The following is a 25546-nucleotide window of genomic DNA, read 5'->3' on the forward strand; positions in this document are numbered from 1 at the left end:
GTGATATATATATACACTGGTGATGCATAATTATTGTGGGGATTAATTTAATTTTGTTGTACATGAAAATAATCTGATATATTCAACGAATGGAAACCTCAGGTCATCATTTCTGTGTGTGTGGTGCATTTTACCACACCTGCCTAAAATCTGGCCTGGCAGGCTTTTAGGTAAAGGCTTCTCTGGTACGTCCTCTGTAAGACACAACATGCCAACATGGCCCAAGATAAAATACCCTCTCAGAAGAGTTCTCTTACCCCTCCCTGCAATGGTCCTCGGTTCTTCTGCCTGAAGCAGTCGGTAACCATTGACGGGTGAGGAGGAGGAGGACGATGACGACCGCGATCCTGGCCCCGTAGCATAGCCAAGAATCCGGGACTCTCATTCTTGTGAATCTCCACAGGATTCATCCTTCTCCCCGTCTAGGCTCTAAGCTTCTTGTGGGCAGGGAACACGTCTACCAACTCTGTTATATTGTACTCTCCCAAACGCTTAGTACAGTCCCCTGCACGTAGTAAGCGCTCAATAAATGTAATCAATTGATTGATTGATTGCTGCCCCCCCCCCCAGCTGGATGTGTAAATCAATCAGTCGCTCCCCACCCACGAGGAGCTTACAGTCTAGAGGCGGAGAGGGATGCCAGATTTCATCAGTTCGGAAGCCATTCGGAAAGCCCGGCTCTGCCACTGGTAACTGACTGATAACATTTTCGAATTTGTATTGACTACCTCGCACAACCAAGCTTCCATTTTTCCAGGTTTTGAAAAGGCCCAAGTGAGGGTTATTTAAAGCGGAGAGTCATTTTTGATATTAAGTGGAATTCCTCAGTGTAACAGTCCAGTGGAGAAAGGCTATCTGAAGATGAGCTGCTAGGCAGAAGGAAGGTCTGATGGCAGAGTTCATCCATTTAGCTCGATGTCGTTAACACAGTGCTTGATACAGTGCTCTGCACAGAGTGAGTACTCGTTAAACACCACCGATTGATTGAAATCGTGTTTGGTTCCTTCAAGGGTTACCAGTTCATTGGTAGCCTGCTTAATATGGTTTTTATTTCCCCAGATGGATTTCCCAAACTTTCCTGTTTAGGCTGAGTTAGTAATAGCCAATCCCCAGGTTCTGGCTCTTTCAAATCGGGACATGCGAAAGCTGAGGACTCTTGAAAACTTTGTTTTCTTAGATTCTTTCCAACCTGAAAAGGATTTGGCCTTCCCTTTGTCTAGAGGAGAAGTGATAGCATTAGACATTGTACCCAGCCCGATTTGCTTTTCCAAGCTGTAAACACAGCCCAGGGGAATCCAATCTAATGGGTGAACGAAATGAAGAAAATGAGAAATCTGATTTTTGTTGCAGAACTTGGAAGGTGTTGGCTCAGAATTAAGTTGGACAGGTTTTCTGTTTCTTTGTTCCTTTCAGTTTATGACTCAGACGTGAAATAGCAGTTCATCCTGGTTAGTTATGTGAAAATACAAGGTCGAAACCAGAATTTGCATAACAGTTAGCAGCTCAAGTATTGCGGATCGAAGGCCCCTAACTTTTTCTCAGCTATTTCCCTTGGGCATACGGTCGGTGTTAAATGGTGAAATGTTGGGTGACATCAAAGGAAGCTATAAGAAGAAATTTTATTTCTTTTTATAGAAGGGAGCATTACACAATCTCTTGTTCTGTTCTAATTTTCCCCTTGATCATCTTTTTGTTTGCCTGTTGACTTTCCGTTTTTATACAAAGGGTTTTGGATCCTCCTTTACTTGTCCAAATTGCCGTAATGTGGTGTAGACTTTCCTCCGGTTAGGTCCCCAAGTATCCAGTCCCGTGCTCTGGTCTCAGAAACCGTGACTACTCCTCCCACCCCACCCCCCACACCCGTTCATCCTCCTCCCCTGCATTAGCTCTCAATAGCCCGCTCTACCTCCTGGCTCAGGAGAGCCAGAAAACCAAATAATATGGAAAATTCAAAGATGTCTCATGTGGGGAAGGTTGGTGCTTTATCAGCTGTGATGCCCGGATGGCAGGACCACTGCTTTTTTGCCCAGTTCACTGCTTGGATGACACCTCCGCCTCTCGGACGGCATGTCCCCTGCTTAGACGGAACATCCGCTGCCTGGACGGTCCATCAGCTGCTTGGACAAGGCATCCTTTGCCCGGACAAGACATCTGGTGCTAGAATGACCCGTCCACTGCTTAGAAGGCACATTCACTGCTTGAACGACTCCTTCGCTGCTTAGATGACCCATCTGCTACTTGCACGACACATCCCCCGCTTGGGTGACACATCTGCTTGGGCGACACATCCGCTGCTTAGTACAGTGCTCTGCGCACAGTCAGCACTCAATAAATACAATTGAAATCCTCTGCTTGGACGACCCATCCTCTGCTTGGTTGCCCCATCCGCTGCTTGGACGACCCATCCCCTGCTTGTATGAGACATCGCCGCTTAGGAGAGTGCTCTGCACGCGGTCAACACTCAATAAATACATTTGAAATCCAAGCGATCCACTGCTTGGATGACCGATCAGCTGCTTGGATGACGCGACCTCTGCTCGGACCACCCATCCACGGCTTGGACAACGCATCCCCTGCTTGGACGACCCATCTGCTGCTTGGACGATCCAGCCGCCTCTCGGATGGCACGGGTGAGTCGAAAGCTTTCCAGAGGTTGCCACGAGGCCCTCCCAGCAAAGGCTGGAAGCTTGGGACCATCCACCCTTCACCCTCTAGCCTCCCTCACGGAGGGAGGAGCGCAGATAGTCAAGAGTTCAAGGCGCTGTCGATGATGATGCCTTGGGGAATCGTTTCTTCTCTGGGAATTCCCTCTGAGGGAAGGAGCTCATCCGGGACTTCCAGGATGTCACTTGGCAAATGACGGGCGCCCTGGGGGCTTTGGAGCAGCTCCCAGGGAGAGAAAGCTTGTTTCCCGCAGTTGGTCTTCCCAGGCTGATTCCCGCTGTCTTCCTTGGACGGAGAAGAACAGGCCTGCAGGTTAGGAACGTCGAAAGGGAGTTTCATCATCTCTCCTGGGTAATCGCCACAGTGTGAATTGGCCCGGAGCTCCGTGCTGTAGGAGCAGTGTGCGACAGTGACCCCCACCGCTTAGGGGTGCAGAGGGGACATCTGTCCTTTATTCTATCTGTAATTTATTTATATTAATGTCTGTCTCCCCCTCTAGACTCTAAGCTCACTGCGGGCAGGGAATGTGTCCGTTTATTGTTGTATCGTGCCTTCCCAAGTGCTTAGTACAGTGCTCTGCACGCAGTAAGTCCTCAAAAAATACAATGGACTGACTGACCCGACTGACTGACTGAGCAGGGCAGAGGGTGGGCTGATTTGCTGGGTGGTTCTAGCACGGGTGCTGCTGCCTCCCATCCGTGCCCCTTCTTTCTGAGGGTGTTGTGGGAGGCGCGTTGGGGGCAGCTGGGTGAGGGGCAGGGTCTCATGGTGGCCATCTGCTGGAGTCCACTTCCTGCCACAGCCCCTATTTTGACCCTGGAATGTACAGTCTTGGTACACACTTCCCTCCAAATTGTCCTTTTAAGCTTTCCTTATTGAACAGCAAAGAGAAAGCAGCCAGGCACAGGACTGAGAGTCAGGAGACCTGACTTCTAATCCCGACTCTGCCCCCCCCCCCCCCGCCTGCCGTGTGACCTTGGACAAGTCACTTGCCTTCTGGCCTCAGTTTCCTTGTCCGTAAAATGGGGATGAAGTGCCTGTCTTCCCCCCAACCTTCGACTGTGAGCCCCCTGTGGGCAGAGACCGCGTCCATTTGGCTCGCTCTCCCTCTAAGGTTGTAAGGGCATTATGGATAGGGAACATGTCAACCAACTCTGTTATATTCTGTACTCTATCAAGTGCTTAGTACAGTGCTCTGCACACAGTAGGCACTAAATAAATATGATTGATTATCTTGGATCCACCTCAGCCCTTATCACAGTACCTGGCACAAATAAGCGCTTAACAGAGACCACGACTACTGTCGTTCCTATTAAAAGAATCCAGAGAGAAGAAAATCATACGCATGACCTCTCTCTCATCTGGTTCCTTGAAACTCCGGACAGACGTTATCTCATTAATCCTCACAACACCCCGTGAGGGAGAAAACCAGCTGGTATTAGTCCTCTTTAGAAACTGGGAAACTGAAACACAGGGGGATTATCTGACTTGCCCAAGGTCAGACCTGGGTCAGCTGTGGAGCCAAGAATATCACCCAAGATTCCTTGCCCGCAGGTCTTGGCTCCACCCACTAACGCCCTCAGACTATCCTTCCCTTCCCCCTTTTTGCCTTTTACACCTTTTACCTCAGAAGTATGAGCATAGCCAAACTGGTACTTCAGCATTATTTTCCAGATTTGGGTATGCTTGATAACACCATGGTAAAGACGTGTTAAAACAGTAAAGGAATCTGACTTGCTCTGGACTTTAACAGTCTTTGTCTGTGTTCAACCAAACTGTACAAATTGCAACCGCAGTCAGTGTCTGGAAGTATAAATAGAGTCACTACCCCTCAGTGTTTTGTTGGGTTTTTTCTTTTTTTTTTTATTCTGAAAAGGCCTAAGCTCTAGGGCAGTATCAAATGTCAGGCTGTAAAAGGGAAATATTGTGTTTGACAGAAATTTCATCCAGGCCATTGAGCACTTCATGAAATTATTATTAATGTTGTTACCATGGGATCATTTGTATAAAACTTTACATAGAGTTTATGTAGAATCAAGTGGCACCAAATAACCTCCCGACAAGTTTTAGTTTTGAGTGTTAGCAGTACAGCGGTCCACTGACCAAGGAAATCCCTTCCTTTCACTTATCCAGATAAATGGAACGAACATGCACGGGTTAAAGTGTAATGAATTGAACCACCTCCTTTTTCATGGTATTTGTCGAGTGCTTACAGTGTACCAGGCACTGGGCTAAGCACTGGGGTAGATTCAAGCGACTCAGGTTGGACACAGTCTACGTCCCACTTGAGGCTCCCAGTCTTAATCCTCATTTTACAGATGAGGTAACTGAGGCACAGAGAAGTGAAGTGACTTGTCCAAGGCCACACAGTAGACTAGTGGCAGAGCTAAGATTAGAACTCAAGTCCTCCTATTCCCGGGCTCACACTCTTCGATCTCTCAATCGTATCAAGCGCTTAGTACAGTGCTCTGCACAAAGTAAGCGCTCAATAAATACTACTGAATGAATTCATTGAGCAGTTACTGTGTGAAGAATACCGTTAAGGGCTTGGGAGAGCAGAATATAACAGAGTTGGTAGATGCATTCCCTGTCCATGACAAGCTTACAGTCTAGAGGGGAGACATTTTAATATCAATAAATAAATTACGGATATGTGCTATGGGTCTGAGGGAGGGGTGAAATAAAGGGCGCAAATCCAAGCGCAAGGGTGGCGCAGAAGGGAGTGGGAGAAGAGGAAATGAGGCCTCTTGGAGGAGATATGCTTTTGAAGGTAGGGAGAGAGATTGTGTGTTGGTTACGAAGAGGGAGGGCGTTCCAGGATGTGGGCTAGAGGTTGGCGGCGAGAGAGATGAGATCGAGGTACTTTCCACTAGGACTCAGAAGAGAGCAAAGGCCTGGGAGTCAGAGGACCTGGGTTCTAATCCTCATCAGCCACTTGCCTGCTGTGTGACCTCGGGCAAGTCTCTTAACCTCTCTGTGCCTCAATTTCCTCATCTATAAAATGGGGATTAAGTACCTGTTCTCTTCCATTTTAGACCGTAATCCCCGGGTGGAACAGGGACTGTGTCAAATCTGATGGCACTGTACCTACCCCAGGATTTAGCACAGTGATTGGCACATAATATGTTCTTGCCAAATGTCATAGTAATGATAATAATAATAATGATAATAACCTCTATTCTATTTGGCTAATTATAAAAATGACTGCGGTATTTGTTCAGCACTTACTATGGGCCAAGCCCTGTACTAAGCACTGGGGTAGACACAATTCCTTCTCCACAAAGGGCTCATATACTGACTCGGAAGACACACAAGGTATTGAATCACCATTCTGTAGATGAGGAAACTGTTGTGGAATATAAAGCTGATTTTCCAATCTGCAAACCCACGGTAACCAGCCACCTCCCTTTCATATTCCTTAGGGTTGCCAGAAGATCAAAATTTCTCTATTGACATAATCGATGAATACATCGATTAATGGAATTTATTGAGCCTTACTGTGTGCAGAACACTAACTAAGCACTTGGAAGAGTACGGTAAAATGAATTGCATGAATGAATCTGAGCTGAATTGCACTGGACAGTCACAGATAGTATTAGATGATTTAAGCTTTCCTCCGCACTGACTCTGGCCCCAGGCAAACCGGTTCAGGACAACAGGAGAAAATCCAGTCTGCACTCGGGAAAATTATGCACGTGTTCATTGTAGAATCCGTGTCGGTTACTGTAGGCCACTTCATTTTCTGAGCTATTGAATTTCTCGAGATTTGCTCAACGGCATTCGCTGAGAGTTCATTCGAGAAGTGGCTCAACCCAACGGTTGCTTCTATTTAATACGTCCCTCCCTTCCCACATTAATTTTGTGCGGCTATTGTGTTTCCTTAACCTAGTTCAGAGGTCTGCTCACTCCAGAGACGTTTCCATAAAGCCGGGTCACGATGTGCTGATTGAATTGAAATGGATGGTTGAAAAGATCTGAGCAAATAATCGTAAAAAACAATTAATTTTGTGGATCTTCATTTTTTTTAAAGTATAAACCTCGGGCATTAGCATTAGATTGATCTTCCTAAAGATTCCAACCGACAGACTTGAAAGGGGAATCTGGCTTTCCCCTGACCGCATTCAGCAGCGAGAGAAAGTGAAAACGCTGGATATCGGTGGGGGGTCCAGAAGATTTTCGCCGGGATGACAGGGAATGGAGAAGCAGAGTGTAGCAGGAATGGCCCTGGAGATGTCAGGAACAAGATCTGAGGTCGTCTCTGAGACTTAGGGGCATTTCGCCCAGTGCTCGAGGGGCTGGTACAGCAGAGATTCCAAACCCAGAATAGGAATACCAGGGAAAGTGTCCACCGACTCTATTGTACTGTAATAACAACAGTTAATCATTACGATATTTGTTAAGTGCTTACTATGTGCCGGGCACTGTATTGAGCACCGGGATGGATACAAGCAAATCGGGTCGGACACCGTCCCTGTCCCACGTGGGGCTCACAGTCTCAATCCGCATTTTACAGATGAGGAAGCTGAGGCCCAGAGAAGCGAACTGGAGATTAAATACCTGTTCTCCCTCCTACTTAGACTGTGAGTCCCGTGAAGGACAGGGACTGTGTCCAGTGTAATTATCATCTCTTCCCTAGTGCCTGCAGAAGAAAGCAATGCTAAACCAATTCTGTATTTTGACCAAGAAAACTCAATGGATACACATCCCGGAACAAAGCCAAAGTAGGATGTTCTGGACAGAGTGGATCCAGGGAGTCGCTATGAATTGGAAATGATTCGACAGCATCGACCTGGGATTTATTGAGTGCCTACCGAGTGCAGAGCCCTGTACTAAGCACTTGGAGAGAACAATGCAACAGAATTAGCAGGCACATTCCCTGCCCATTATGAGCTCGCAGTCTAGAGGGGGAGTCCGCGATTAAAATGAACCGCGGATATGTACGTAAGTGCTCTGGGGCTGCGGTTGCTCAGACTTTTGGCCTGGTCAACAAACTTACCTTTAGTCCAGGTCAGGAACTAATAGCACCTTGCAGCCACTCGGGATTCAGAAAAATAGAGAGGCTCATAGAAACCTACGTCACAGTTTGCAAATCCCCGAGAAGCAAGGTGGTCTCATGGATAGAGCCCAGATCTGGCAGCCAGAGGACTTGGGTTCGAATGCCGGCTCCACCGCTTGTCTGCTGTTCGATCTTGAGCAAGTTGCTTCGCTTCTCTGTGCCTCGGTTTCCTCATCCGTAAAATGTGGATTAAGACTGTAAGCCTCATATAGGGCAGGGACCGTGTCCATCCAGGGTGGATACAAGTTAATCAGATTGGACACAATCCCTGTCCTACATCTTAAACCCTATTTTATAAAGCAGGTAACTGAGGCACAGAAAAGTGGAGTTACTTGCCCAAGGTCACGGAGCAGACGAGTAGTGGATCCGGGATTAGGACCCAGGTCCTCCTGACTCCCAGGCCCGTGCTCTATCTATTAGGCTACATATAACAATATGGCACATTCCCTGCCCACAACGAACTTACAGAAAGCCTATAGCTGAGTAGAAGTCATCAAGCTGCCCAGTGGCTGTGTCCTGGCACACTGATTGGATGCAGGCACTTTGGCCGTATATAGATTTTGGATGTAAAATTCTTGCACGCACACAGCTACTCCATTCATCTAGGTCATTCAGTGATACACCAACCTCTGATTCCCATGTGCCATTCGTGGACCTTACAAATAGCATTTTGTTTGTAGGTGCAGAATTCACCCTTTTTAATCCATTTATGGCCACAAGGGCAGAACCGTTCTCCACCATTTCTACAGAAAACACACTCACCGTGCGGTCTGTTAAAACCAGTGCTTCTATAAAACCAGTTTCCTCATACACCATAACGGTTATCATGGAGTTTGTCACGCACCACTCCCAGCTGTCAGAAACGGACTAACTTTAGCCCAGTCCCTGGAGTTTTATAGTTTGCCATTGCATAATTATAAGAGAGCCACATTTTCTTGCCCGAGGAAATTGAGCTCCTTCCAAATCTCAAGCGCTCGGTCACTTCGTCGCTCAGTTTGTTGCTTGTTCGTTAACCAGCCATTTGATATGCTGCTGCTCTTTAAGGGTTTGAAAATCGATCCGAGAAAATGCAGCTTAGCAGGGAGGGACCTCCGAGACCCTAAAACGGCCTGACTCCCCTCTGACAAAGGGACCAAAAGAAAAATAGCGTCTCCCGTTTCAACAATTGGTTCTCCTGCTGTTTGTGTCTCCTTCATTTCCAGTGGTCCCAAATGTCGGGATAAGATGGTCTCTGGGTTTGTATCCCCCACAGTTCCTAGAAGCAGAGTGGCCTAGGTGGATAGAGCGCGGGCCTGGGAGTCAGAAGGACCTGTGTTCTAATCCCGGCTCTTCCACTGTCTGCTGTGTGAACTCTGGCAAGTCATTTAACTTCTCGGTGCCTCAGTTACCTCATCTGTAAAATGGGCATTAATGTTGTGAGGGACATGGACTGTGTCCAGCCTGATTATTGTACTCTCCCAAGTACTTAGTACAGTGCTCTGAACAAAATGAGCGCTCAATAAATGCCGTGGATTGATTGATTCCTAGGGTCTTCCTCTGGTTTTTGGGGACGTACCTTCGACGACACCCAAATCTTTCATGCTGCCCGATTCATTTTTGGCTCCCTACTGACTACTATTAATTCACAAGGACTGCCTTAAAACAACATCAGAGACCTGACTTATGCTAACAAAAGCAAGGAAAGTCAAGAACGATCACATTAGTTAAATTGTTCATTCTTCCTTCTGTCACCAAGGAATATTTTCCACATTCCATTCACCGGTACTTGATCAGGCAGGCTGCTGAAATTCTTAGCCACACCGTAGTGATTTCCAAGAATCAGTGACTTGTTGCTCCTTACCGTGATCTTTCTGATAAGATTTTCCTCATAATGGCCAACTATGAATAATACAGGGTAATGGAGTAAAGAAAGCCTCGGTATGGATTACCCAGAGGCAGAGAGAGCTGACGGAAAATTCAGATTGAGCATTAATTTATAGCACAGATGACAAATCTCCATTTGAAGTACTCATTAAAGTCGATTCATTTGCATCACCCACCGGGTACACGATTTCGTAAAGTGACCGGGTTATCTGGAGCTCAGAGTGGAATGGGGTGGGACTTCTGATAATCGAACCAGACGTAAAGGTAAGGAGAAAAAGGAAAGAAAGTAGTGGGCATGCAGGGAAACATGCACATACATACACATACTCTCTCTCTCTCTCTCTCTCTCTTATCTGGAGATTTCTTTCCCAGGAGAGCATCTCCCGTCTAAGTAGCCTAAAGGGGAGGTTTTGTGTTTTTTTTTAAATGATTCTTGCTAAGCATTTCCTATGTGTCGGGCACTGTACTGAGCACTGGGGTAGATACAAACTAACTAGGTTGGATGCACCTTCCAAACTTAGCTTGTCTGCAATTCTGTTCGGTCTTCATAATAATGATAATAATAATAATGATATTCATTTAACTGTACTTTGCGCCAAGGCGCGTACTAAGCACTGGAGCAGTTATGATATAAACAGATCAAAACCAGTCTGTGTTCCACTTGGGGCTCCTGACATCAGATTGTAAAGCTCCTTGTAAAGCTCATCTGCTTCTTCTGTCTGCTCTCCAGAAACCTAGCAGAGTGCTCTGCACAAGGTAGGCACTTAGTCAATCCTGCTGAAGCTATGACTCCTGCTTTGCTTTGAAAATCCATAAACTGGATTTTCCATCCCGGGAAGATTGAGAGTTGGTCCTATGTTCAGCAGTGACTAGTTTCTTTTGAGGTCTGTGAGTAATACTTAGTATTTAGCAGACTTACTCTGGCTTCCCATCTACGTGAGTCAGAATGATTTAAAATATTTTTTATTTTAACTTCAAATTATCTGTATGAATCAGTGCACCTAAAACTCCCAGGCTTTTCTCCTTCTTTTACCTGGTCACCCAGAGGGTTAAAGACCTGAATAAATCCGACCAGGTACAAGCAAGAATTTTAATAAAAATTGAAGTTACATCTTTGGTCACTCTTACAGGCATCAGACGCATTATCTCTTGGCTCAGTGGAAAGAGCCCGGGCTTGGGAGCCAGAGGTCATGGGTTCGAATCCCGGCTCTACCACCTGTCAGCTGTGTGACCGTGGGCAAGTCACTTAACTTCTCTGTGCCTCAGTTACCTCATCTGTAAAATGGGGATTAACTGTGAGCCTCACGTGGGACAACCTGATTACCCTGTATCTACCCCCGCGCTTAGAACAGTGCTCGGCACATAGTAAGCGCTTAACAAATACCAACATTATTATTATCTCTAATCCATTGGGAAGTCTGAATTTGTGGAAACTCTGAGAGGGGCAAAATCTTTGCCGGCTGACACGTGGTTGTATTTTTCCATTTAAAATGATATTTCTTCCCCTGATAGTGTGCTGCTCTAGGTCACTTTGAGTTCTGCTCTTTCTCCTCTGGATTCTAATTCATTTAATTCAATTGTATTTATTGAATGCTAACTGTATGCAGAGCACTGTACTAAACGCTTGGGAGACTACAATAATAAACAGACATTCCCTGCCCCACATCGAGCTTACGGTCTAGTCCATTTCCCATCTTACCATATTCTGCTTTCAAAAGGTTGATATTTAAAGTCCCATTCTCAGACCCACATCACCTACGTACATATCCATAATTAATATTAATATGTGTCTCCCGCTTTAGACTGTAAGCTAGGGCATAAAGTAATATTTATTGCTCTTGTTTTTGTCTGTCTCCCCCGCTTAGACTGTAAGTCCATCAATGGGCAGGGATAGTCTCTATCTGTTGCCGATTTGTACATTCCAAGCGCTTAATACAGTGCTCTGCACATACTAAGCGCTCAATAAATACTATTGAATGAATTATAATGGCATTTATTAAGCACTCACTATATGCTAAGTGCTGGGACAAATAGAAAACAATCATATCAGAAATAATCTCTGTCCCGCATGGGGCTCATAATCTAAGAGGAAGGGAAGGCATCATAGGGAAGCAGAATTACCTCATGGAAAGAGTACAGACATGGGAGTCAGAGGACCGGCGTTCTAATCACGGCTCTGCCAAGTATATGCTGTGTGACCTTGGGTAAGTCACTCAACTCCTCTCTGCCTCCATTTCCTCATCTATAAAATGGGGATTAAATTTCTACTTCCTCCCCTTTAGAATGTGAGCCTTGAGTGGGACGTGGACTGTGCCAACCTGATTATCTTGTGTCTACCCCAGTACTTGGTACAGGGCATGGCAAACAGTAAGCCCTTAGCAAGTACCATGATTTCTCCAATTTTCAGGCCGTTTTGCATCTGTGAAACAGTCTGAAAATTTGGATTGCTTCAGTGAGGTTTTGCATACAAATAGATGCATTGGATAGTGGGGACAAGCAAAATCCTTGGAGCCATCTTCTCCCTGAAGTAACACAGCTGATCCATATGCACCCACTTTCTACTGGTTTGTTGTTGGCCCTTCACCAGGGATGATTTCGGTCCAGCCACTTGAAAGCAAAATGCAGCCTGAGAAGCAGTGGCCTAATTGATAGAGCACAGATGTGGGAGTCAGAAGGACTTGGGTTCTAATGTGGACTCCACCACTTCTCCGCTGTGTGACCGTGGGCAAGTCATTTTTATTCTCTGTGCTGCAGTTACCTCATCTGAAAAATGAGGTTTAAGACTGTGAGCCCCATTTGGGACAGGGACTGTCTAACCTGACTATCATGTATCTACCCCAGCCCTTAGAACAGTGCCTGGTACCTAGTAAACACTTAACAAATACCATGAAAAAATGCTCCTCTAATTTAGATGTCGCTAGATTTGACAAAAAAAAAACTCTTGCAGTTTTTTTGGACGATTGCAGACGGAGGTGGGGCGTTCTGGGAGAGATGTGTCCATGGCATCGCTATGGGTCGGAGATGACTCGATGGCATAAGACAAGACAAGGTACAGAGTAAGCGCTCAGGATATAAATGTGATCGATTGATAGTCAAATTTGCTTCCAGATGTTTTGCCTCACCTCTGAATATGTTGTGGTTTTGAGAGTTAGAGTTTCCCTTTCCAGACCTTAGACACTCTTCCTTTGCAATGACATAGTAATGACACTCCTCCTTTGGAATAACGGTTACTCCCAGATGGAAAAGTGTGGCTTCATAAATGTGAGAGAAACTTGATTATGTTTTCTTTGTCCACACAGACAGCACCACCATCATCACCTGATGATATTTTCGAACTTGATTTGGAAAGGAGGAGTTTTGTCTCAACCACCTCAGTTTGAGGGGTGGGTTCATGTGCCCAAGTCTTCAGGATTGTATTTGTGTTTGTTATAAGTTAATCAGGTTGGGCACAGTCCCTGTCCCTCATAGACTCACAGTTGGAGTTGGAGGGAGAATAGGTATTGACTCCCCATTTGCAGTTAAGGAAACTGAGACACAGAGAAGAGAAGTGATTTGTCCAAGGTCACACAGTAAGCAAGTGGCAGAGCTGGGATTAGAACCCAGGTCACCTGATTCTCAGGCCCGTAATCTTTCCACTAGTCCCTTCTGCTTGTCACCTACCATCTCTTTCCATCTCTCCTCACCTAATCAGCCCTGGCTTTGCTGTGTGGATAACTTTGGATGCCATTTTCTCCAGCAGATGCACGCTGGTTATTTTGTTGGGCAAAACAACCCTGGGGAGGAGAAAAAATAGAATCTGTCAGTCTCCTTAACAGATGGATTCAGAAAGGCAGGATTGACCAGGGATGGTAAGAAGGAAGAAAATGCAACTATCTAAAATGAAGTGGCAGAACTATGTTTGTCGGGCAAAACAGACAATTAGTCGTCAATCTCAAACCCTCAGCCTCTTCTCTTGCCGGCATCTGATTATCAAGTATTTGAGAGAAAAAATATATGTGTGCGTGTGTGTATGTACATATGTAGCCTATGGGGCTTTAGGTTATGAAAACCTGAAACTTGGGCAAATGATGGGTAACAGCATGTCCCAAATGTCAAGTGTGGTTTCATACTAGCTTCTAGCTTGTGATCTAACATTAACTAAATCTAGTGTTCTCAAAAATAATCTACTGCTTACTCATTATCATACTAATAAATGCAGCTCTATTCAATTCTTCAACTTGAAGCATCATGCCAGCTTCTGAGTAATACTTTTACTTGGTTTGAACCTTTTGTGTGAAGAAGTTTTTAGTGCAAGTTAATACAGTTCTTTCTGCTTAATAAAGGGTCACAATAAGTTCAGTCAAAGGAGGGGCAGCTGGAATATAGTGCTCTTTGGGGGACAGTCTTAATAGATCCATTTCATTAATTGTCATGCATTTTTTATTCACAAAACCAGTAGGTCAGGTTTAACCAGTTGGGAACTGCTCTTGTAGTTGTTATCTTTATTGTCAGACAGAATATTGTGACAATAAGGAATTACTGTACATGTTTTAACTCTTGATTAAACAGAGGAATGACACCAGCTCAACCACTCTCCCCGAAACAATCACTTAGGGGCACATACTCGGCTTTCAGTTACGCAACTCCCGCGCACGTTAAAATCCTACGCTTTAATTTCAATATCTGCCAATAGGAACTAACGGTAGGGCAAATAAAACGAATGTCAGTCGGCACCGTCCCCTCTGTCTTGTTTCAGTCTTATTGCTTGGATAATTTTGTCTCTGCAAAGTGGAGAATCCCTGAGGAGAAAGCGGATGTGTGGGCTAGAAGTTGATGGCAGACTGATTGTTGAGACACAACATTTCCCCAGTGCACTTTATTTTCCTGTGGACGAAATTCTTTCCTGAGACTAGCTGGTGTTCTTCTTCTCCGATATATATTTTTTCATGGTATTTGTTAAGTGCTTACAATGTGTCAAGCACCATTGTAAGCGCTGGGGTAGATACAAGATAATCAGGTGGGACACAGTCCTTGTCCTACATGGGACTCACGGTCCAAGGAGAAACTAGACGGGTAGTCTATCCCCATTTCATAGATGAGGCCGCTGAGGCACTGAAAAGTTAAGCGACTTGCCTAAGGTCACACAGCAGACAGTTGGCAGAGCTGGGATTAGAACCAGGTCCTCTGACCCAGATATATGGTCTTTTCACTAGGCTACGATGCTTCTATTCTGCTGGTCTAATTCATTCATGCATGTAGAGGCTCTTCCTGACTGTGTGGTAACACTATGTGCAACATTGTCCGTATCCAATTCAGTGCACCTTCAAATGAAGGTCACAGGGGACCTCTCTCTTTTCTCTAGTCCCTCACTCATACTTTTTTTTTCCTTCCTGGAACTTCCCCTTCACTAAAAATACACCTATTCTCAACTTTTCACACACCATGATTATTCATTTTTTAAAGCCATTACTGTGAACCCTTATCAAAGTCCTTCTGGAAATCTATGTCCACTATTTCCTCTCTGTCTCTGCTTACTGACTCTTTCAAAGAATCCCTGTCAGTTAGTATGCTGTGGTTTACCCTTGCAGAAACCTTATTATCTTTTACCCGATAGGTTATTATTTTTAAGTGTTCACTGAATCTAAACTTAGTTAATTCTCCAGGTATCTTCAGGTACTGAAATGAGATTCATCATTCTCATTCCCAGGATCACCTCTGAAATCCTTCTTATAAATTATTAGTCCATCGTGTCTCTAGTTCAGAGGCCATTTGTAAAGATGGGTTGCCCAAACTCACCAGGAGTTCCTTAACTTCCTAGCGGAGTTTCTCCAGAACACTCAGGAGGGCATCATTGAGTCCATGAAGTTTGTTTTCATCTAGTTATTAATTGGATAAAAAGCTTTCTTTGGATTCAGTCCTCTGACCTGTCAGCACTTCCTCTCTTTACCTGCGCAACCCCCTCCCAAAAAAGAATAAACAGTGGTGTGGAAACCTCTCTAAAACCTTCCTCAGTAAAGACTGAATTTAAAAATTAATTGAGCCTTTTGATTGCCTCCTTTTCATCTGACTGCACCTTTTACTAATGATCAACAGACAGCATGCTTCCTGTTTTTGATATGTTTGAAGAAAAATTTACTATTACTTTGGCATCTCTTGTAAAGTGTTCTTCAAATTTATTTACGGCTTCCAATTTTCCTGTTTGCGCTGACCTGCCACTCATTTATGGGCTTTCCTAAGTGTACTTACTTGGGTGAGTTTACTGTTTTTCTTTCCTTTTCTCACCCCATGGTTTTATGACTTGTGAATACATTGGCAAAGTATCTAGATAGTATAGTCCTTAAAAATACACTTTGGTCCAAATTATGTGTATATTTTACACAAAATCATTTTTAGACCGGATGTATTTGCTGAAGTAGATCCAGTCAATGATCTCCCACTCATCCTTTATTTGAAAATCAATTTCATTTCATTTCTTCATTCTTCAGCAGCGTATTGAAACATTTAACAGAATTAGAGAGGAAATAAGGGGATCGTTCCTACTCTAAGTGCCCTCCTGTCAGTTACATTGTAATCTCCTCAAATATAGGAATCAATCAATCAATCAATGGTATTTATTCAGCACTTGCTGTGTGCAGAGCACTGTACTAAATGCTTGGGAGAGTACAATATAACACCGTAACAGACTTGACTAGACACATTCCTTGCCCACAGTGAGCTTACAGTCTAGAGGATGAGCTTACACTGATCAACCAATCGATCTTATTTATTGAGCCCTTAATGTGTGCAGAGCATTGTACTAAGCCCTTGGGAAAGTATAATATGAACAACTCTTCTTTGGCAATTCTCCAGTGTGCCTATTAAAACTTCAAGTAGATGCTTAATCATGATTGTTGATGGTGATGAGACAATGATGGTCTATATGGGGAAGCAGCGTGGCTCAGAGGAAAGAGCCTGGGCTTTGGAGTCAGAGGTCATGGGTTCGACTCCCGGCTCTGCCACCTGTCAGCTGTGTGACTGTGGGCAAGTCACTTAACTTCTCTGTGCCTCAGTTACCGCATCTGTAAAATGGGGATTAATTGTGAGCCTCACTTGGGACAACCTGATTACCCTGTATCTACCCCAGCGCTTAGAACAGTGCTCTGCACATAGTAAGACCTTAGCAAATACCACCATTATTATTATATTCCATGGTTCAAATCCAACAGAAGATAAATTGTGTTTTGCTGCCCTGTTGACCAAATTCATTAGACAGAAATAAGTGAAAAAGGAGTTCTATTATACACATTGGAGCATGTAGAAAAATGAAAAATTTAGATTCTTTGTGACTGATGAAGAATAACAGCATTGGTCATGGCTCTAGAAGAATCATCAACCCCAACGGTATTTACTGAGCACTTACTTTGTACAGAGCACTGTACAGAGCACTATACTAAGCACTTGGGAGAGCACAATACAGCAAAGTTGATAAACATGTTCCCTGCCCACAACGAGCTTACAGTCTAATGGGAGAATGTACATTATTACCAGTAAAATTTGAAGCTCATTTCTTTTGTCCTAATTTGCTTTGCTTTCCAGTGTAGCTAGAACCTTTGAGCTCCAACTAGAGGAGATTCAGAAGTCTGAACGAAAGAGACCAGGTTTGCTACAAAAGATAAAGAGTTTATAGCATATCTGATAAGAAGCTCTGTTTTTCCCAATTGGTATGATTGTATTAGAAGTAGCCTTTCATGCAGTTTCATTTTCACACCTTATAAAGTAATCATTATCTAGCAGTAGTAAGAGAGATACTTCTTGAAAACATTCCTGGTGGGACTGTGTTGATTAGATGATGCTCCCTCTTCATTTCCCTGATAAAATGTTTGGAATATTACATTGCCTGGATTGGAGAGACTCTTTATTTAGTGGAGACTTCACTTAAGGGTTCTACTTAATCGACAGAGTCCTTCCATTCTGGACTGTTTATGCTTCATCCTAATTTGGTGATTTTTCAAGTGTGAATTCACCAAAGCAGCATTCGTCAGCAGCAGAAAATTGCGAGGGAGAGATAAATACACAAGAAAGATCCGGTATATAACAAGCCAGCTCAAGATTAGTTTCGACTGCCTTTGTTTCTTCTTTCCACCTTTCATTTTTCCTTTGTTTACTGATTTTTCAGTAATTCCCTGAGTTACTATTCCTCCCTCTAGCAGAGAAGAGAATTATTTACATATACCATAAATTAAACATGTCTAGGTATATTAGAATTGTCCTTCATACTGGAAGCTGCATTTAACCTATTGGTGTGGGTGAAGCAGACAGACGGGGCCTGCCACATGATGCTCGATCAAGGACTGCTCTCTGTTGTATTAATGGGTTGCTGTTAAAAATACCTGGCACTGTCCTTCCAGGTGACCTAAATCTTCCACTCGAAAAGAGTGAAGTGACCAAAGGTCCTGCCATTAAGAAGTTTAATGATGGAGACAGGCAGGCAGAATTGGTTTTTGAAGTGTGGGAGCAGGAGAAAAAAAGCAGTGTGGCCTGGTGAATAGAGCACGGGTCTAGGAGTCAGAAGGACCTGGGTTCTAATCCAGGCTCTGCCACTTAGCTGTGTGACCTTGGGTAAGTCACTTCACTTCTCTGTGCCTCAGTTACCTCATCTGTGAAATGGGGATTTAAACTGTGAACTCCCAAGTGGGACACGGACTGTGTCCAACCTGATTAACTTACAACTACCTCAGCACTTACTACAGTGCCTGGCGTATAGTAAGTGCTTAACAAATGCTGTTAAAAAATTTTTTAAAACAGTGAAAATGGTATTAGAAGAGGTATGGATGGTGAATGAATGTATGCATCAATAGTGTTCATGCATCATTTACGTGCATATTTGCAAAAGATGCCTTTACATATTCATAAAAGTGCTAAGAGAGGTTGTTGGAATGAAACATCCTAGAAGAGTGGAAATCAATTGGTGAGTGCTTCTTGGAAGGGGTGGGGTTTTCCGAAAAATGAGAATAGTACTGGAAATAGTAATGATATGAGAATGATGGTGTTTGTTAAGTGCTTACCATTTGCCAAGCACTGTACTAAGCGCTGGGGTAGATACAAGATAATCAGGTTAGTCAGGATAATCAGTCCCTAACCCACATGAGGCTCGTATTCCAAGGGGGAGAAGAGGCACTGACTCCCCATTTTACAGATGAGGAACCGAAGCACAGAGAAGCTTAGTGACTTCCCCAAGGTCGCGGCAGCAGGCAAGTGACGAAGGCAAGATTAGAACTCGGTTTCTCTGACTGCCAGCCCTGGGCTCTTTCCTCCAGGTCAAGCTGCTTCCTAAGCATTGCAACCTAGCAGATTCAGAGGGCGAAAGTGTTCCAAGCAGAATGAAGGGTCTAAGCAAGGAGTCTGAACTGGGAGAGTCAAGAATGAGGCGCAGCATAAAGGTGACTTTGGAAGGAATGTAGGGTGCGATCTGAAGATTAAGTAGGTGCCAGGAACAGATATGTGAGAAGGAGAGCTGTTCGGGAGACTTTTTCATTATTATTATTATGGTATTTTTTAAGTACTTACTACGTCTCGTCTCCCACTTGGAATATGAGCCTCATTTGGGTTAGGGACTGTGTCTAACCTGATTATCTTGTATCTACGCCAACACTTAGTAGTGCTTGGCACACGGTAAGCACTTAACAAATACCATCGTTCTTATTATCATTACTATGTATCGAGCACTGTTCTAAGCGCTGGGTTGATAGGAGGTAATCTGGTGGGGACACGGTCTCTGTCTCATATGGGGCTCACGGGTAAAGAAAATGAATATCAAGCCTTAAACCAAATCTTGTTTTGTCCTGCTAATGACCAGGACTTTCTTCTTGACTCAGAGGGAAACGAGTTGAACGGTTATTGAGAAAGGGAGAGGTATGTGCCAAATTATTTTTTTTAAAAACTGATCTGGGCAGCCCTATAAAGGCATAGGCTGAGGAAGAGAAAGGCTGGAGGTAGGGAGACCAGTGAGGAAGCTGCTGCAGAAATCTGATCGGGAGATGACAGGGACTTGAACCAGGGTTGGTAGCCATTTGAGAGGGGAGGACGAAGTAGTTTGGGATAACATTCAAGTCCACGACTCATATTGAGCCTAGAAAAAAAATCCCAATGCCTCTCTTGCTATTGCATAGTTGCTTTATATTCTTAAAATCCATGCTTCACACATTCGGTAAACATTTAACAAGTGTTTTAAATTTTAAAGACCAGAGCACAGTCAATATTATTTTCTCCTTTCCCCCTGAGGGCGAAAAGATAATATTTGAGTTAAATTTCTTTAAAGCCTGTAAACCTGAATTAGATATCTGCCACATATAGACACCGGCCTCTCTTCTGTAAAGAAAGTAAGCCTAAAGGAAGCCCTCTCATAAACCTAAAGGGCTTGAAAGTACTTCCTGCTGGGAAAACCCCCAGCTCCCTGACTGGCTAGTGGATGAAAGTGGGCTAGAAGAAGAAGAACACTGGGCTAAGATTTGAGGGCTAAAATTTGAGTCACCTTAGTAAAGAGGCAGTAGTTTTAGAAGTGGGATCTTCTTGGATGAAGAAGCAAACCCAAATAATAATAATAACAGTGGTAATAGACTAAATTGTACTAACCAAACTACAATTTGGTTAGTAATTTTGTACTAACCACGGTTCTAAGCTCTGGGGTAGATACAAGTTGGTCAGGTTGACAGTCTCTGTCCCACATGGGGCCCGCACTCTTGATCCTCATTTTACAGATGAGGGTACCGAGGCCCAGAGAAGTGACTTGCCTAAAATCACACAGCAGACGTGTAGCAGAGTTGGGATTAGGACCCAGGTCCTTCTGACTCCCAGGTCCATGTTCCATCCACTAAGCCACACTGCTCCTCACTGTGGGAGAAGCCATTCTGGTTCTAGTGTGGAACCTGGCTTCTCACAGCCTCAAGAATTCCTCAGACTAGCAGCTGAAGAACAGGTTTTGAACCGGTCTAAAGTGAAAGGGGGGGGGTAAAGTCGCTTGATGTTGGCATTTTCCCAAGGAAAGAAACTTTCATTTTTCTTTTGTTCAGGCGGTAGTGACTTGATCGAAGAGAGCCACGAGACGGTTTAATTTCTGCTCATTTAGCAATTCAACCCTTCTCTGGCCCGAGGATTCACCCAAAGAAATGCATTCATCTAAACACTAGGAAGGGCTGAACCCTCCATCGATGGAGGAGGGGAGCCAGGTACAATTTCTTTCAAGAGTTCCTTAACGTATCAGTTTGATAACCGGCAAAACACCTTTACCGCCTTTCAATATTTACCTGAAGCCTGGCTTTGGGAAAGGGGCAGATCAGGGCAGGGAGTTTGGCTCCAGGCAGCGCCATTGATTAGCTATCAGAAGGACACCGTTAATCAGTAACTTTAGGTATTTCGGGGCTCTCCTCGTTCTTGTCAAGACTCCTCTCTGAAGACGACCTGAAAGGAGTCAGCTCCAACCGGCATTCACCCTGCCATGGATTGCACAAGTGCAGCGATTCCGGGGGAATCACTCCAACCGGGGCTTAAGCAATCTATTCTGGTGGCTCTTGACGTTGCCGCTGGACTTTAGAACTGAACGTGTTTACATTTAATTAGAAAAAACACACAGTTTCCACCGGACGGTAGCTATCAATATCGAATCAGAATTGATTTCCGCTCTGCCCCAAGTGAACGCTTTCAAGAAGGAGCATGACAGAAGGATTCAGCGAAGGTAGCGCGATGGCCAGCGTAATCCTTGGAGAGCGGAATGGGAGTTACTGGTCATCGACCTTTTGGGGAAGGTTCCTGGTGACATCTATTATGATGACTCCATATGGTATGTTTCAGTGTTATCAGTCTGCAGGTATCAGAGACCGTGGGGGGGGGGAGGAAAGCTTTACTGGGCTCTTCAATTTTCAAAGAAACAATAGTCTTGCCCCTTTATCTTTATAATCCCTGCAACATGTCAGATAAGGCAGAGGGTTAGGGATTCAGGTTGACTTGCTCAAGTTCTCATCCTCCACCACAGGCCGTCACCACTGACATTTCAGAAGGAAAATGAAATGGCCAGTGGAATGTCCTGTTTCTGGGGGATGGAAATCCCAGGTGGATTCTTTTCTTCTTCTAAATTAAGCAGTCGAAAGAGCGTTGCACTAAGTAGAATGAATGTTGATGAAAGGAGGAGGGCCAACTCGTAACTTCACCACTAAGACCGTGACAAGGCTCAACTTGGACATGGAACATTTTCAATGTTCATTCATTCATTCAATCGTATTTATTGAGCGCTTACTGTGTGCAGAGCACTGTAGTAAGTGCTTGGAAAGTACAATTTGGAAATGCTCATGACGAAATGAGGTAGAATTGGTGATTCTGCCATATATGAGCAGATGACACTCGCAGGCTGTAAGCTCACGAATGACCCTCTAGACCATAAGCTCGTTGTGGACAAGAGATGTGTCTGTTTATTGTTATATTGTACTCTCTCACGCTGTTAGTACAGTGCGCTACACATAGTAAACACAATATATACGATTGAATGAATGAACTCTGTTATATTGTTATATAGTAATCTCTCAAGAGCTCAGTTGTGTGCTCTGCACACAGTTAAGTGCTCAATAAATACGATTGACTGATTCCCAGGAGTCTGGGTTCCTTTCTCCTTCCTCCCGTCAGCCAAGTCAGCTCCACTTGCATCCAATCTTTATTCTGGGCCCAGCAGGACAGGGTGGGTGACCACCATGTCTTTGCCAATATCTTACATGGTTTGACTTTTGACAGGACTTTTTTTAAGTCTGAAGTTGAGAAGAAAATTATCCTTTGAAAATGTTACCAAAATATTAGAAACACATGGGAAAAAAAAATGCAGCAGGGAACTGGCCCACTCCATCCTAACCTCACAACCCTTGAAGCAGCATGGCCTAGGGGAAAGAGCATGGATCAAGAAGTCAGGGGATCTGGGTATTAATCCACATAGTGATAATGATGGTATTTGTTAAGTGCATACTATGTGTCAAGCACTGGGGTAGATACAAACTCATCAAGTTGGACGGTGACCTTGGGCAAGTCCCTACATGTCTCTGCCTCAGCTTCTTTGTCTGTAAAGCGGGGATGTAAAAACTGTTCCCCTCCTCCTTAAACTGTGAGCTCCATAAGGGACAGTGATGTGTTCGGCCTGTTTATCTTGTATCTATCCCAGTGCTTAATACAGCCCTTAGAGCATAGTAAGTACTGGAGGAAGAAAACTGGCCTTTTCCAATGTCCAAGCGCTTTGGGGAGAATGCGAAATTCAGGAGTTGCTTGACTCTAGAGGCAAGAGGGTTTGAGAAAGTATGAGGACAGAACATGCTGGGACTATTAGTGCTAGAACTTAATACAGTACCTAGCACATAGAAAGCACTTAAAAAATACTGCCATTATTATTATTTTGTGGCCTGGGTGGAGTTCAGAGATGACAGCCGATTGGTCAGGACCAAGAGAGCTGCCGGTCGATTGGGCCAGAAGGAGTGAGAGAGACAGAGGGTGGTTCCGGGAAGACTTCCTGGAGGAGGAGGAGGAGCAGAAGGAAAAAGAGGAGGAAGAGGAGCGGGTTTTTGAAGAACCAGTGTTGATGTTTGAGGGATGAGCATCACTGGAGGGGAGGATTGGGTGAGTTCTGACTTGGAAAGAGGGGATGCCGGTGGAAAAGAGAATGGGATGGCCATAGGGACTGCACAATTGTAGGTCCCCCTGACCTGCCCATTAATCCAAGAAGGAGCTGTGACCCCCCAAATGGACTTCCAATTCACCTAAAGGGATTCTGGGAGCTGAGACAGCATCTCCCGCTCTAGGAATTCTGTCACATTTTCAATGCAGAGCCTGTGGATCAGCCCTCTCGTTGCACGTCTCTAGGAGACGTTTCCTTTTTATGCAAATACGAAACAATTTTATTTAATAAAAAAAGTACATTCCCTGTGTGGATTTTGAATTTCCCTTATTAAATATTTATATTTTCAAAATGTCTTTATTTAATTGAGTGAGGGGCTTGGTGCCCTTCTAAAGCAACCTCAGGTGGTAGGTGTAATGACATACCAAAGATTTGACCTTTAGCATTTTAGGGTTCTATTTCCCTCGCATTTATTCAGCCCTAATTTGTATACCATTTCTTGAGGTGATTTGTTGAGTGGGGGTGAGGGGTGGGGGCAGGAGGGGGAGTGTTAGGCAGTCTTCATTAATAAAAAGAAAGAAAGAATATATCGAGGTATTTATTGTCCCTGTGGCATCTCGCTGGTGACTTTTACTTGGCCTGCAGCCAAGCGTGAAAATGAAAATGTGCTTTCTGTAAGAGTGGCCGCCATTTGTACCAGCTCCCAATTTTCCCTAGCCTCGATATGGCTTAGAGGGTAGAGCTTAGTCCAGTGTTCAGTCCTTAGACTGCCAGCTTATTGATTTCTCTGCGTCTATCCAATCTGTGGTTAGATTGCATTTTTCCCTTCTCTGCTACTCCTTCCAAAGAGAATGGAATGTAACTCAGTCTTACTAAATGCAGCTTCTTTCAGTGAGTAAGTGCACCGAATCTCTCCCCAGCACTTAGTACAGCGGTTAGCACCTAGTAGGTGCTTAAGAAACACCACGATTATTTATGTCATTTATGGTCCCGATTGACAGGTACATCGATCCATCAAACAGTGGTATTTGTCGAGCGCTTAGTGTGTACAGAGCACTGTACCGAGAGCTTAGGAGAGTCAGTAGGCAGAGTTGGTAGACACACTTCCTGTCCATAATGAGCTTACTGTCTAGAGGGGGAGACAGAGATGGATATAAATAAGTTGCGAAAGGTACATAAGTGGTGTGGGGCTGAGGGTGGGGTGAATACCAAATGCTCAAAGGGTACAGATGCAAATGCATATGCCAGTAGGAGACTTTTTGAGCTCAATCTGAGACTGAAATAAATCTGTTTTCCGTATCCACCAGTTAGAATGTAAGAAAGAAGACACAGTGTTCTGCACACAGTAAGCGCTCAATACAGATGATTGAATGAATGAACAACAGCCTCCATCAACCTTGCTTATGTTCACACTTAGTCAATCACATTTATTAAGTGCATACTGTGTGCAAAGAACTGTACTGAATGTATGGGAGAGTGTAGTATAACAGTGTTGATAGACACATTCCCTGCCCATAACGAGTTTACAGTGTAGAGGGGGAGATGGTCATTAATATAAATAAATAAATTACGGATATGTACAAAAGTTCTGTGGGACTGAGAGAGGGCTGAATAAAGGAAGCAAATCAGAGTGATGCAGAAGGGAGTGGGCGAAGAGGAAAGGAAGGCTTAGTCAGGGAAGGCCTCTTATAGGAGCTGTGCCTTCGGTAAGGCTTTGAAGGTGCGGGAGAGTGATCATCTGTCGGATATAAGGAAAGAGGACATTCCAGGAAAGAGGCAGGATGTGGACGAGGGGTCGGCGATGGCCATGGAAAGTCACGGATCGCTTTCAAGCCTCATGGGCGGTTGGCCTTTCAGTGATGGCGAATCAATTCGGGTCTCTCTCTGTCTTCTAGCCTGCACGCGTCCTTATCCCAAGAAGAAAGTCTCAAAGATCAGTTCAAGCTTACCCTGAGTGCCTACGAAGATGCACTGAAAATCAGAGAGGACGTCATCTCCCTCTCTCAGAAGCGGCAGGAAGAGCTGACCGCCCACCTGCAGGAAGCCCTGTCTGGTCGCACCATGGCCGAATCAAAGCTTCAGCGAGCGTTGGAGACCACCCAAGAGGCCAGTGAGAAAGTTAAAAAGTAAGGAAAAATGGTTTTGCTTCTGAAAAAAAGGATTCCTTCAGGCAATTAGAGAGAATGCTTCCTGTTCATTCTGCTAAAAGGGTCAGATCAGAGAAGCGGGGGTTGTGTGGAAGCTCTCTTCTTCCACTTACGCCTCCTACGTCCATTAGATAAACAATTTTCATGATAATAATTGTGGTGTTAAGTGCTTATTACATACCACTTCGTGCTGGGATAGATACAAAATAATCAGGT

General features: G+C 44.4%; 1 protein-coding gene across 1 annotated transcript in view; it reads left to right on the plus strand.

The window, feature by feature from the left end:
• MIPOL1 (mirror-image polydactyly 1) overlaps positions 1-25546 on the plus strand; it is a 163002-nt gene that overhangs the window by 105457 nt on the left and 31999 nt on the right. Inside the window, exon 8 of the mRNA XM_029079299.2 lies at positions 25079-25309. Within this exon, the coding sequence (XP_028935132.1) occupies positions 25079-25309 (231 nt within the window). The remainder of the gene's footprint in view (positions 1-25078; positions 25310-25546) is intronic.

This window comes from Ornithorhynchus anatinus, chromosome 14 (assembly GCF_004115215.2).
Source record: "Ornithorhynchus anatinus isolate Pmale09 chromosome 14, mOrnAna1.pri.v4, whole genome shotgun sequence".
Classification (NCBI taxonomy): Eukaryota; Metazoa; Chordata; class Mammalia; order Monotremata; family Ornithorhynchidae; genus Ornithorhynchus; species Ornithorhynchus anatinus.